This window comes from Microcaecilia unicolor, chromosome 1 (genome assembly GCF_901765095.1).
Source record: "Microcaecilia unicolor chromosome 1, aMicUni1.1, whole genome shotgun sequence".
NCBI classification, from domain to species: Eukaryota; Metazoa; Chordata; class Amphibia; order Gymnophiona; family Siphonopidae; genus Microcaecilia; species Microcaecilia unicolor.
Genome location: NC_044031.1, coordinates 490843595 through 490855404, shown reverse-complemented (window position 1 = coordinate 490855404; position 11810 = coordinate 490843595). Strand labels below are relative to the sequence as shown.

The 11810-nt window shown below is 43.5% G+C and overlaps 1 protein-coding gene across 1 annotated transcript in view; it reads left to right on the top strand.

The window, feature by feature from the left end:
• The first annotated feature begins 1013 nt into the window (after positions 1-1013).
• The window catches only part of ALKAL1 (ALK and LTK ligand 1), a 47674-nt gene continuing 36877 nt past the window's right edge, over positions 1014-11810 (top strand). The window contains exon 1 of the mRNA XM_030190141.1: positions 1014-1305. Coding sequence (XP_030046001.1) covers positions 1014-1305 — 292 coding nt within the window. The remainder of the gene's footprint in view (positions 1306-11810) is intronic.

The following is an 11810-nucleotide window of genomic DNA, read 5'->3' as shown; positions in this document are numbered from 1 at the left end:
TATTTGTGGTTTGGGATGCACTTTTTAAAAATATGTTAATTAAGCAAATTAAGCAAGAACTATCAGAACAAATTAATGAAGAGTGTGAAACGGTAAAGACACATTAACTACATCTTTGTAATGTTTAGAAAGTTGCCCTATTTTATTTCGATTTTTTTTTAAGATAAAGGTAAATCTTATTTTTGTAACATGCTGTCCAAAGCTCTATGCAACCGGTTGTACAGTTAAATCTATTAACTACAGTATCAAACTGAGAGGTTTTTTTTTTTATGTTTAATATACACTAAATGGTGCAATGTTTATAAGGACGATTTTTAAACTGCACGGATTGTAGCGTGTTCCCTTCTAAGCCTCAAATAAAACTCACGGGAGGTTGCAAGATTAGTGAAATGTCTAGAGTCTAAGAAGAATTAGCAACTGAGGCAAATCTGTAGTTTAATCTGAATTTCTCAGTGGAGGAGAGAAGAGGGCTTGCATGTGTACAGCACTGAAGTTTGTATTTATGCTGTTTTCGCTTGCATGCAGTCCTTGAGAATCTTTGAAAACCCAGTGGCTTGTTCAGTACTTTTTTTTGTTTTTAAATATGTGGTTGTAAATGTATCCTTAAGGGATTTTGGAGATGTGGATGAGAACGAAGCAGCCCTGTGGGTGGAGAGTCCTTGCCATGTCATTAGTGGCTTTGAATAAATGTGCCCCAGGAGGGGGTATTGGCTGGTTGGATGGACTGTAGCTGCTTGAGGAGGAGGATGGAAAAAGGAGAAAGGTGCTAATTTTCTAAGGATTGCCCTTTGAATGCCAGAATCTGTTCTTCAGTCCTAACCTCTTGACAAACTTACCTATAAGCAAGAGTTTTTTGTTTTACTTTTTCACCTATAGTTTTCAAAAGGGGGCAGAGTGACTGGTCCAAGTAATGGGGGAAACCCTGGAGTTTGTCGTGGCTAGGAGCTAGCTACTGTAACCGTCTCTCTCTCTCTCTCTCTCCCCCCCTCTCTTCCCAAGGCTGACAGCGAGCGATGCAGGGATCTAGGAAATGGGATGCTCGGTTAATCATCTTCCTACTGCTTCTGGCGTCTCCAGCTTGGGGCAGCCACACGGACAGAAACGTGGAGCAGAACGATCAGAGGACTCTCTTAGACCACTTATTACAGACCATTGGGGAGAGTAACCGTCACAGCAAGGACGGCAGCAAAGTGATTTCCAGGAGATACAGTAGGAGTGGCTATTTGGCTGACCAAGAATTTCAGAAACCAGCTTCTGGGGAGAGAAGTGCTTCGGTCCCACGGCCGGAGGGCAGGGGACATATAGGTAAGCTTCTGATGTAAATAGCTCAAATTCCAGCACGATCTGTGGGAATCTTTTTCTCAGCACGGCTAGGCTTTCCAGGAACAGGAAAGTACAGATGACCCCCTCCCCCCCCCCCCCCCCCCCTGCACAAAGTAGTAGTGAAAAGAATTGTAATCGCTAGGATAAATTTATTTATTCCTGCTGCTGCAAGAAACAAGAGGTGGATGCTTGATGGCTTGTATTTTAGTTGCATTTCATTTCATATTTTCAGTTGTCTATCCTGCTTTTCTGTGCAGAAAAAGATCACACCACGCTTACAATTATAATCAAAACTGTTGCAAAGTGCTTTTTGCATAGTTTAGCATATGACGCTTACTTTATGTGGGAGGAGGTTTATTCGGTCTGACTACACGTTTTCCTTATGTTCATGTTCCATTTCCACTGTCCCATTGACTAGGGAGAGAGAAAAGATTCTTTTGCAACTACAGTATACTACTACTATTACTACTACTACTTAACATTTCTAGAGCGCTACTAGGGTTACGCAGCGCTGTACAGTTTAACAAAGAAGGACAGTCCCTGCTCAAAGGAGCTTACAATCTATAGGACAAAATGTCAAGTTGGGGCAGTCTAGATTTCTTTAATAGTGGTATAGTGGTTAGGTGCCGAAGGCGACATTGAAGAGGTGGGCTTTGAGTAAGGATTTGAAGATGGGCAAGGAGGGGGCCTGGGGTATGGGCTCAGGGAGTTTATTCCAAGCATGGGGTACTATTGTGACTACTACACTGGGAGGTGAAGGGAAAAGAGGGAGGGATTTGATTTACCACCTTTTCTGGTTGCAAAGAAAGCAGTTGATTTATTATATATATACAGGTACTTATTTTGTACCTGGGGCAAAGGAGGCTTAAGCGACTTCCTTAGAGGCACAAGGATGCTCAGTGGAAATTGAACCCGGTTCCCCTGCTTCACAGGTTAGTACACCCCACTAATAGGTTTGATTATTTATTAAATGTAATTTTGTTTTCATTCTTTGAATCTTTCAGTATATACCCTCTAAATAATAATTGGTAGGCAGGCATAAGCCTTTAGTCATTCTGTTTCATTGTTAGATACAGGTTGTTGCTTTGGTGGAACCTTGCTATTTTGTAGTGGGAAGGGCAGGGATCTGAAATCTGAGCACTTTGATCCTATTAAAGTAAGGGTTAAGCTGGGGCTCCTGGGGGTAGGAAGATTTCATCTGAGGACTTTATCTGTCCTATTTAAATTGTTTTCTACTTTGCTCCAAGTCTGGGGTTTCCTTATAGTTTCATTGTGCTAGTTTACAACTGGATTGCATAATTTTATAAACAATCACTGTGAGTGTATGTGGCTAGTCTTCATAGAGAAAGCGACAATTTTGTAAAGGGAAAACATGCACCTCTTCCTTTCTAAAACTGCCATCCATATATGAAACCAGCAGCCAGCAGGCACACATGCCTCATATTTATTTATTAGGTTTTATTTACTGCCTCACGTTTATTCTTACTGTACTCAATAGGCAATTACAGCAGTAAAAATATTCAAATAACAATATAAAGTATGGCGTAGTATACTACTTACAATGTCTACACAATACGTAATAGAACATTTGAATTGATAGTGAAGGGTAAAGCAAAGATGGAACATATAGATAGGTAAGAGAGTAAGAAGAGTTAGAAAATAAAGTGACTAATTTAAAGAAAGGTGCACATGACCCGGTTATATACATGTGCATTACATTTTGCAATGTAGACGTTTTTAAAGAAACACTATTCGCATTTTAGATGTGCATAAATCGGCATTTACACTTGTATATTGCATACACATCTAAATCCTGATTTTTCAAAGCTGGGATATACACATCTAAAATGCAATAAGGTGCACATGGCAAAGGGGCATGGTCTGAGTGTGTTTTGGGCAGGACTAGTGCAGGTCTAAAAAATAAACGAGTATCCCCCATTTCAGAAGGGAAATACATGTCTACGTCGAGACTTACACCTATTACCCGAGACACATATCTTTCCGAAAAGCGCTCCTGTTGAGCAGCACTTTACTGGAGGGACAAGGGATGTTCACGTCCTCCCACAAAAGTGAAACTGGCAAGGAATACCAGGTTCTATGGCAGCTTTGGGAGAAAATACATGTGTATGTTTTAGGGCTACATTTTGATGAAAAAGTTTAATTGCGATTAATCACATAATTAAAGGTATCTTATTTGTGTATTTCGCACTACAGCTCCTTGTGACTCTGGGCATGTCACTTAGCCCTCCATTGTCCCAGGTACAAAATAAATACCTGTATATAATATGTAACCAGCTTTGAGTATAACCATAGACAAGCAGTATATCATATCTCATCACCCTTCTCTTCCCTATAGGACTGATAAACTCTCTTCTTCCCACCCTCAGTTCCAATATCTCTCCCTTTCTCAACCTTCACTCCCTCTCTTCTTCCCCCAGGTCCAATATCTCTCTTTCCTCCCTCCCATTGTCTAGCACCTCTCCCCCACTCCACTCCACCCCCATGAGCAGTGACACAGACTTGGTGGTGAGCAGTACCAAGCTCTTCTCATGACTTCTGGAGCTCACTGCCTCAGCCAAAACTTCTATCGGTGACCCCTCCAGTTCTGCTTGCAGTTCTGCAGCTCACACTTCTCCCCCCACCCAGGGTTCAGCATATGCCCCCCCAATACCTCCGCTAGTCTACCTTAAAGGTGGTCTTCTGCTGGTCCTGGGAATGGCAGCGTTGCACATATGTTGCCTGTGGCCTACTCCGAAGCTTTCCTTCTGGCCTGTCCCACCTCCTCTGACATCACTTCCTTTTTCTGCCTGGGCAGGAGTGGTCAGAGGGAAAGCTGAGGAACAGGCAGCATATATGCAATGCTGCTGCTGGCGATGGTGAACAAAAAAATCACCTTTAAGGTAGACTGGCATGGAAGGTGGGTGGGTGATGTTGAATCACACATGGGGGAAAGATGTTGGATTGCACTGAGGACAAAGGGTTGGGAGTGGAAGAGAGCAGAAGAGATGTTTGGAAGAGGCAGGAGACATTGCAGTCTGATTAGATTTTTTAAACTGCAATTACATTTTTCAAATCACAATGAAGGATTTAATGCATTAATCATAGGCGCTCGGTATTGGAGGCTTGGGGAGGCTAAGCCTCTCCAGCCGCAGCGACGGTGGTGTGCTAATTCTTCGGGGCAGTCTTGCCTGCCTGCCCGCCCCGCTGCCAGCGCTGATTCCCCCGTTGGCGCTGTGCTGCCAGCGTTCACGCTTTAAAAATGGCCGCTGAGACTTCCAGCGGCCTTGCGAGACTTCTGTAAGTCTCGGCGGCTATTTTGAAGCGTGAACACCGGCAGTGGCAGTGCTAGTGGGGGAGAGTCAGTGCTCGCAGTGGGCAGGCAAAACTGCCTGCCCACCCGGCGCCCGCCCCGAAGAATTTGAAGAGTCAGGATTCGGAGGGAGGAAGGGAGGAGAATAATTCATGCAGGGCAGGGGAGGGTCACTGCTGGACATGGGTGGATGGAGGGCAAGGGAAGGAGGGTCACTGGACATGGGTGGATGGAGGGCAGGGGAAGGAGGGTCACTGGGCATGGGTGCATGCAGGGCAGGGGAGAGGAGGGTCACTGCTGGGCATGGGTGCATGCAGGGCATGGGAGAGGAGGGTCACTGCTGGACATGGGTGGATGGAGGGCAGGGGAGAGGAGGGTCGCTGGGCATGGGTGCATGCAGGGCAGGGGGAGAGAAGGGTCACTGCTGGACATGGGTGGATGGAGGGCAGGGGAAGGAGGGTCACTGGGCATGGGTGCATGCAGGGGAGAGGAGGGTCACTGCTGGACATGGGTGGATGGAGGGCAGGGGAGAGAAGGGTCGCTGGACATGGGTGGATGGAGGGCAGGGGGAGAGGAGGGGAGAGAGAAGAAATGCTGGACATGGATGGAGGGGAGGGAAAAGCGAGGAAGGAGATGAGATGAGGGAAAAGGAAGAGAGGAGAAAAACTGCACATGGATGAAGAAAATAGGCAGAAGCTGAGGACCAGAAATGAAGAAGAAAGGCGGAAAGTAAAAGAAATAAATGGAAAGGAAGCCCTGGAAACGGAGTTAAGAGGACAGATAGTAGCAGAATCGGATACTGGGCCAGCATGATCAGAAAAACAAAGTCACCAGACAACAATGGTAGAAAAAAATCATTTTATTTTCATTATAGTGTTTGGAATATGTCCACTTTGAGAATCAGGTGCTCAACATTAAAAGTTTATATTTATTTACTTATGTATGGCATTTTATCCCACATTAAACATGAATTAGGATGTTTTGTGGCTCTACATGAGAATTGTGATATTATGATCCCTTGTTTCATATTGTTGACAGTCTGCATTTTCCGTATGGGTGGTATATTGGTGTATTAGGTTCTGCCCAGTGTAATATTTATGGTACAGTAAGGTTCTGTGTGTGTTTTTGCACAAAGTTGTGCATAGTGTTTTGCAGTTGAGCGATTGTGGTTAGTATATGCTTTGAGCAACCACTTTATTCTTTGACATATGATACATAGCTAATATCTAAATTTAATAAAAGGTATTAATTGTGACTTTTATTTATTTATTTTTTCTGTGTGTTATCAGACAATTATGGATTTAAGCTCCACCCCTGGTCCCACCCCTAACCCCGCCCCATTTAGCCTCCCCAAACAGTTGGGCCACCGACTGCCTATGGCATTAATCGCAGAGTTAACTGTGATTTTAGTACAGCCCTAATATGTTTTTAAAACAACTGACATAAACATATGTGTTCAGACACATACATGTGTATGCAATGACACATAAATAGTTTTTTTTTGTCTGTGTTGACCCTGCTGATGTATTCGACATTGATGTTTATACTGCTCCTGCCGCACATAATTGGCAGATAAATGTTTTTTTCTATATAGTTTAAAACAAGCTTTACAGCAGCAGACATTGTTCTAAAAATATTAATGAACCATGAGACATCCCATCATGGACATTTCAGTTCCAATTTGTACCTCCTTTCTAAAATGCTGCTGCTACTACTACTTATCATTTCTAAAGCGCTACTGGACGTATGCAGCGCTGTACACTTGAACATGAAGAGACAGTCCCTGCTCGACAGAGCTTACAATCTAATTAGGACAGACAAACAGAACAAATAAGGGATAAGGACAAAGAGTAGCAAGATTCCAGAATCCCAAACACTACTACTACTTATCATTTCTATAGCGCTACTAGACGTACGCAGTGCTGTACACTTGAATATGAAGAGACAGTCCCTGCTCGACAGAGCTTACAATCTAATTCTATCCCCCAGATTGTATATATGGCACTCAAAATTGCACGTGCAAATCTGGGTGTGTCTAGTTCACACATGCAGTTTAATTAAGCAACAAGTCAATTAGCATCAATAATAGGGTGTAAACAATTATTGGCGTTAATTGGTAACAATTTGGATTTATGTGTGCATCTTGCTAAGTGCTATTCTATAAAGATGCACATCTAAATCTTTTAGCGTGCAATCAAAAAGGGGGTGTGGCCATGGGAGGGACATGGGCAGGCCAGGGGCATTCACTAAAGACGCACGCAGCATTGTAGAATTTGGGAGATCTGCACAAGGATTTACATCAGGTTTCAGCTGGTGTAAATCCTCGTGCCAAAAGTTGGGCACAGATCCCAGCATTACACGCTATTCTATAAGCAGTACCAAAGTCAGAGCGCCATTTATAGAATAGCACACAGTTTTTTTGGCACCATTCACCGAATCTAGTCCTACGTGTGCAAACCACAAAGGGCTACATTCTATATATGGCGCCTGAAAAATCTGCAAGGCTAAAAAATACGCCTAGGCGTATTCTGTAAAGTACACCTTTTATAGAATTTTCTAGAATAGACATAGAATTTCCTAGAATAGACTTAAATTTCTGCACGTTATATAGAATACGCCGAGCGACTTACCACTCAACTAAATTTGATCGCATCCATTTAGCCATGTTTTTCTTCATATAAATCCTGATGCCTAAATTAGGCACAGAGCAGATGTATTCTATAATAATTTATTTATTTATTGCATTTGTATCCCACATTTTCCCACTGTATGGCAGGTTCAATGTGGCTTACATGTTGCTAAAAAGGCGGTTACAAAATTTAGTTTGGTAGAAGTCTGGTACATAATACAGAAGTACAATAAACGCTTAGGTTGATATATTAATAATGCACATAGATTTTAGAAATGCCCATAGCCATGCTCCCTTTTCAACTCTGTAACTTAGAACTTAGGCGCACCATGTTATAGAATACACTTAGAGGGGCATAATCGAACGGCACCGGCCAAATCGATGGGCGGCCATCTTCGGGGCCGGCTCCGCGAAGGGGCAGAGCAAAGCGTATTTTCAGAATACGCTTGGCACCGGCCAAATCGCTCGCCGGGGTTAGATGAGATGGCCGACTCCGATTTTCAGCCATAATGGAAACCGGAGCCGGCCATCTCAAACCCGCGAAATGTAAGGCATTTGGGCGTGGGAGGAGCCAGCATTTCTAGTACACTGGCCCCCCTGACATCCCAGGACACCAACTGGGCACCCTAGGGGGCAGTTTTAGAAAATTTAAAAAGAAAACAATTAGCTTCCAGGTGCATAGCACCCTTCCCTTGGGTGCTGAGTCCCCCAAATCCCCCCCCCCCCAAAAACCCACTGGCCACAACTCTACAGCATTACCATAGGGGGGCACCTACATGTGGGTACAGTGGGTTTTGGGGGTTTTTTGAGGGCTCCCATTTACCACCACAAGTGGAACAGGTGGGGGGGGGGGGGGAGATGGGCCTGGGTCCTCCTGCCTGAAGTGCACTGCACCCACTACAAAATGCTCCAGGGACCTGCATATTGCTGTCAGGGAGCTGGGTATGACATTTGAGGCTGGCAAAAAAAGTTTTTAAAGTTGTTGTTTTGAGGGTGGGAGTGGGTTAGTGATCACTGGGGGAGTCAGGGGAGGTTATCCCCGATTCCCTCCGGTGGTCATCTAGTCAGTTCGGGCACTTTTTTGGGACTTGGACCTGAAAAAAAAGGGTCCAAATAAAGCGGACCAAATTCTCGTGACAGCGGGCTTTCTTTTTTCTATTATTGGGCGGGCATCTCAATACATGCCCCTGTCCCGCCTTCGCTACCATGCCGACATGCCCCCTTTGAACTTTCGCCGGTCCCACGACGGAAAGCAGTTGAAGCCAGCCAAAATTGGCTTTCGATTATGCCGATTTGACCGATTTCTGGAGATCGCTGGCCATCTTCCGATTTGTGTCGGAAGATGGACGGCGATCTCTTTCAAAAATAAGCTGGTTAGTGAGTTAGGTGTGTAAATCTCAATGCCAAGTAGTGCTGATAATTGCTTGTTAACATCCAATTAACAGCACTGATTAACTAGTTAACCAATTAAGTTATGCACATTTTTATAGAATACGCTTCGGTTTCCGTGCGGATTTTCAGACCCCATGTATATAATCTGAGAGAAAGTGTGCCCAACTCTGTCTCATGGAATACTTACTTTATACTTCACTTCTCTGTACATCCTTTTATATGTACATATTGCGGTGAGTTTTATAATCCAGTTTTCAGCTGTAAAATCTGTGCAAGCTACCTTTTCATGTATGCAACAAATCTGTTCGTGTTTAGTGGGTTTTTTTTTTTTTTTACCATTGATTATTGACTCTTTTATTGTGATTGATGGATTTTTTCTTGTTTTTGTTTCTTGTTCTTGTTTCCTTTTTTTGCTTAGAATGCTCTTGTCTTTTTCTCTCTGCTTTTGATTATAATATAAAAGGAATGAAAACACTGATAATCAGGGCTAGTTCAAGGAGTTGTGGCATCCTGAGTAAACATTTGCTTTTGAGACCCCCCTCCCCCACCCCCAATCTTGGGGCCACTTTACAATTCGAACTGCAGAAATGAGGTGCATTTTCAGCCTGTGTCTCTACTTTACTTAATCATTATATTCAGTGCATGGATAGTGACTTTAATGTATGGTGGGGGGGAGGTGGAGAGGGAGAGAATTACCAGATCTTTGTGGGGCCAGGCCAGAAAGGGAAGAAAGAGATGCAGTGGGAGGGAGAAGGAAGGGAAATGCAGATGCACCCTGTGACGAAATAAGACTATAACTTATTTCTATAAGTATATTTCTCTAGTTTGGCTAGCAGGTGGTGAATGTTACATTTAAGCTGTTACAAAAACCTGACCTTTTCTTCTTTAATTAACACAGAGAAAGGGGAAGTGCTGCAGTTGTTGTTCTGGGCTCTGATTGGCCTGGAGTTTGAATTAACCAGGAGTTACTGGTTTTTGTCTTCAGTCTCAGTTTGGGAGAACAGAGAGGAAACATCTGTTCTGAGATCCTGCTTCAGACTTGTGAGCAGCTATATGTCCTGATCTCCCCAGGTACTGTTTAGACAGTATACAAATGTTTAGTTTTATAATTGATCCATATTTCAGTTACCTGTTATTGGTTGCTGATTGCACTTTTCTGTTTCACTGTTCAAATATTTTTATGAGAATAAACATAAATGTTTGTTCGCCCAGCTTGTCTGGACTGATTAAGAATCATGGTGGTTTGTATGTTGGGTCTGTGGATGCTTCCTAGGAACCGTGGGACCACTGGGAGTGTGGTCCCAGTAACCTAGAAATCACTGGGAATAATTTGAGTGGGAGATTCGCCCAGAGGCAGTTGCGACCCAGTCAGTGGGAGGAGGGTACTAGTGTAGAGCACAAGCAGCAGGTGGAGATGGACCTCAGCTGTGCTGGGGATAGACCCTCTAAGTGGCCACGGGGTAGCCCCAGGTGGTTGGCTAGGCGTTTCATGGCAGACCTTTGTCCTTCTTTTTTTCTTGTCAAAAATTCCTGGCTACGCTGCTATCCTTCTCCTTTCTCCTTTCAAAAATTTACCCCCATTACTATATCACTCCCTTTAGTTTGTGAGGCCCAAATGCATAACCCTGATTTTTTTTTTTTTGTATTAATTCTTAGCTACAGAATTCTAGACTATGGTTGGGCAAACTATGGTCCATGGGCCAAATCTAGCCCACCAGGTCATAGTTTACAGTCCACTTCCTATGTTCTAATCTTACATATGATTGTCTATCAACACTGGTTCCCCAGCTGTCCTGAAATCATCCCTGAAATCCTGAATTGATGTATTGTCAAAGGTGGCCATTTGGGGTCTTAGATGAAGATGTCACCAAAGCAGCTGAAGTAAAGTGTTCCATGTGTCCAAAAGTTAAGTGCTATGCAGATAAACAGAAAAGCTAGCTTCCACCAGAACTGTGTAATCCCATGGAAATATGGGGGGGGGGGGGGGGGGGAGGGATATTAGGATCTGATGGGGAGAGGGTTGGCTCTCAGTGTGGTCCTCAGTCCAAATGTTTTGTGCACCCCTTCTCTAGATCTCTCTTTGTTTTCCATTCCTTCTAGCATTTCTTCTCTATCACAGATTTTGGTCTCATTCGCAAAAGGACAAAACTTTTCTGATAGTTCTTCCTCATTCAGACCCTCCTTCATGCACTTATACTTGAATGTTTAGATTATGGTGATACCCTGTTCCATGCAAGGGTCTTATGGCACTTTGGCCTCTCCCTTTTGGGTTCAGGCCCCCTCAGCCAGACTGTTATACTGGTCATACATAGCTGGCAAGGATCCCCTAAGTCAGTGGTTCCACTGCTGCCACTGTATGCAAATCTCTCTCATGAATATGCATTGTGGATATTCTGAAAACCTGACTGGCTGGGGTGCCTTCAGGACCAGGTTTGGGGACCACTGCCCTAAAACCTGTCAGCTGAAGCAATTTGGAGCTGGAGTTGCAACTGCCACCCAAGCAGCTGAAGCTTGACCTTCTGTCTTCCACTGCTTTGGCATTTACTATACTGCCTTTAATAGGGCACATCAAAATGTTGAACAACGTAAAAAATGTACAAGTTAATGAAAGGAATGTCATAATCAAATAGAACGAGAGAGAGAGAGAGCAGTACAGATTATAAGTAGAATATAATTTTATAACATAAACACAAAGTTTAGGGAAAGAATTAGGTGCCACCTTTATATGAATGGACTGACCAGGCTGCCTCATTCAAGAAGGGAACACAACACTGAATAAGTGCATCTTAAGTGCAGCTTTAAACTTAGCATAGGATGATTCAGCAGAGAGATCAAGTGTTTTCTGATATCATGCCAGCACCACAGAATTTCACCTAATCGACAAATTAGAGAGTAGTAAATCACCTAGACTGGATGGTATACACCCTAGTGTACTGAAAGAATTCAAATATGAATTTTAAGGACATGTTACAGATCACTTATCTGCTGTTAGCGATCTGTAACATGTCCTTAAAATTGTCCATAGTACCTTTAGATGGGAGCATTGCCAGTGTAACGCCTATTAATAAAAAGGGATCTAGGGGTGATCCATGAAATTATAGACTGGTAAGCCTGACGTCAGTGCTGGGCAAAATAGTGGAAACTATTATAAATAAT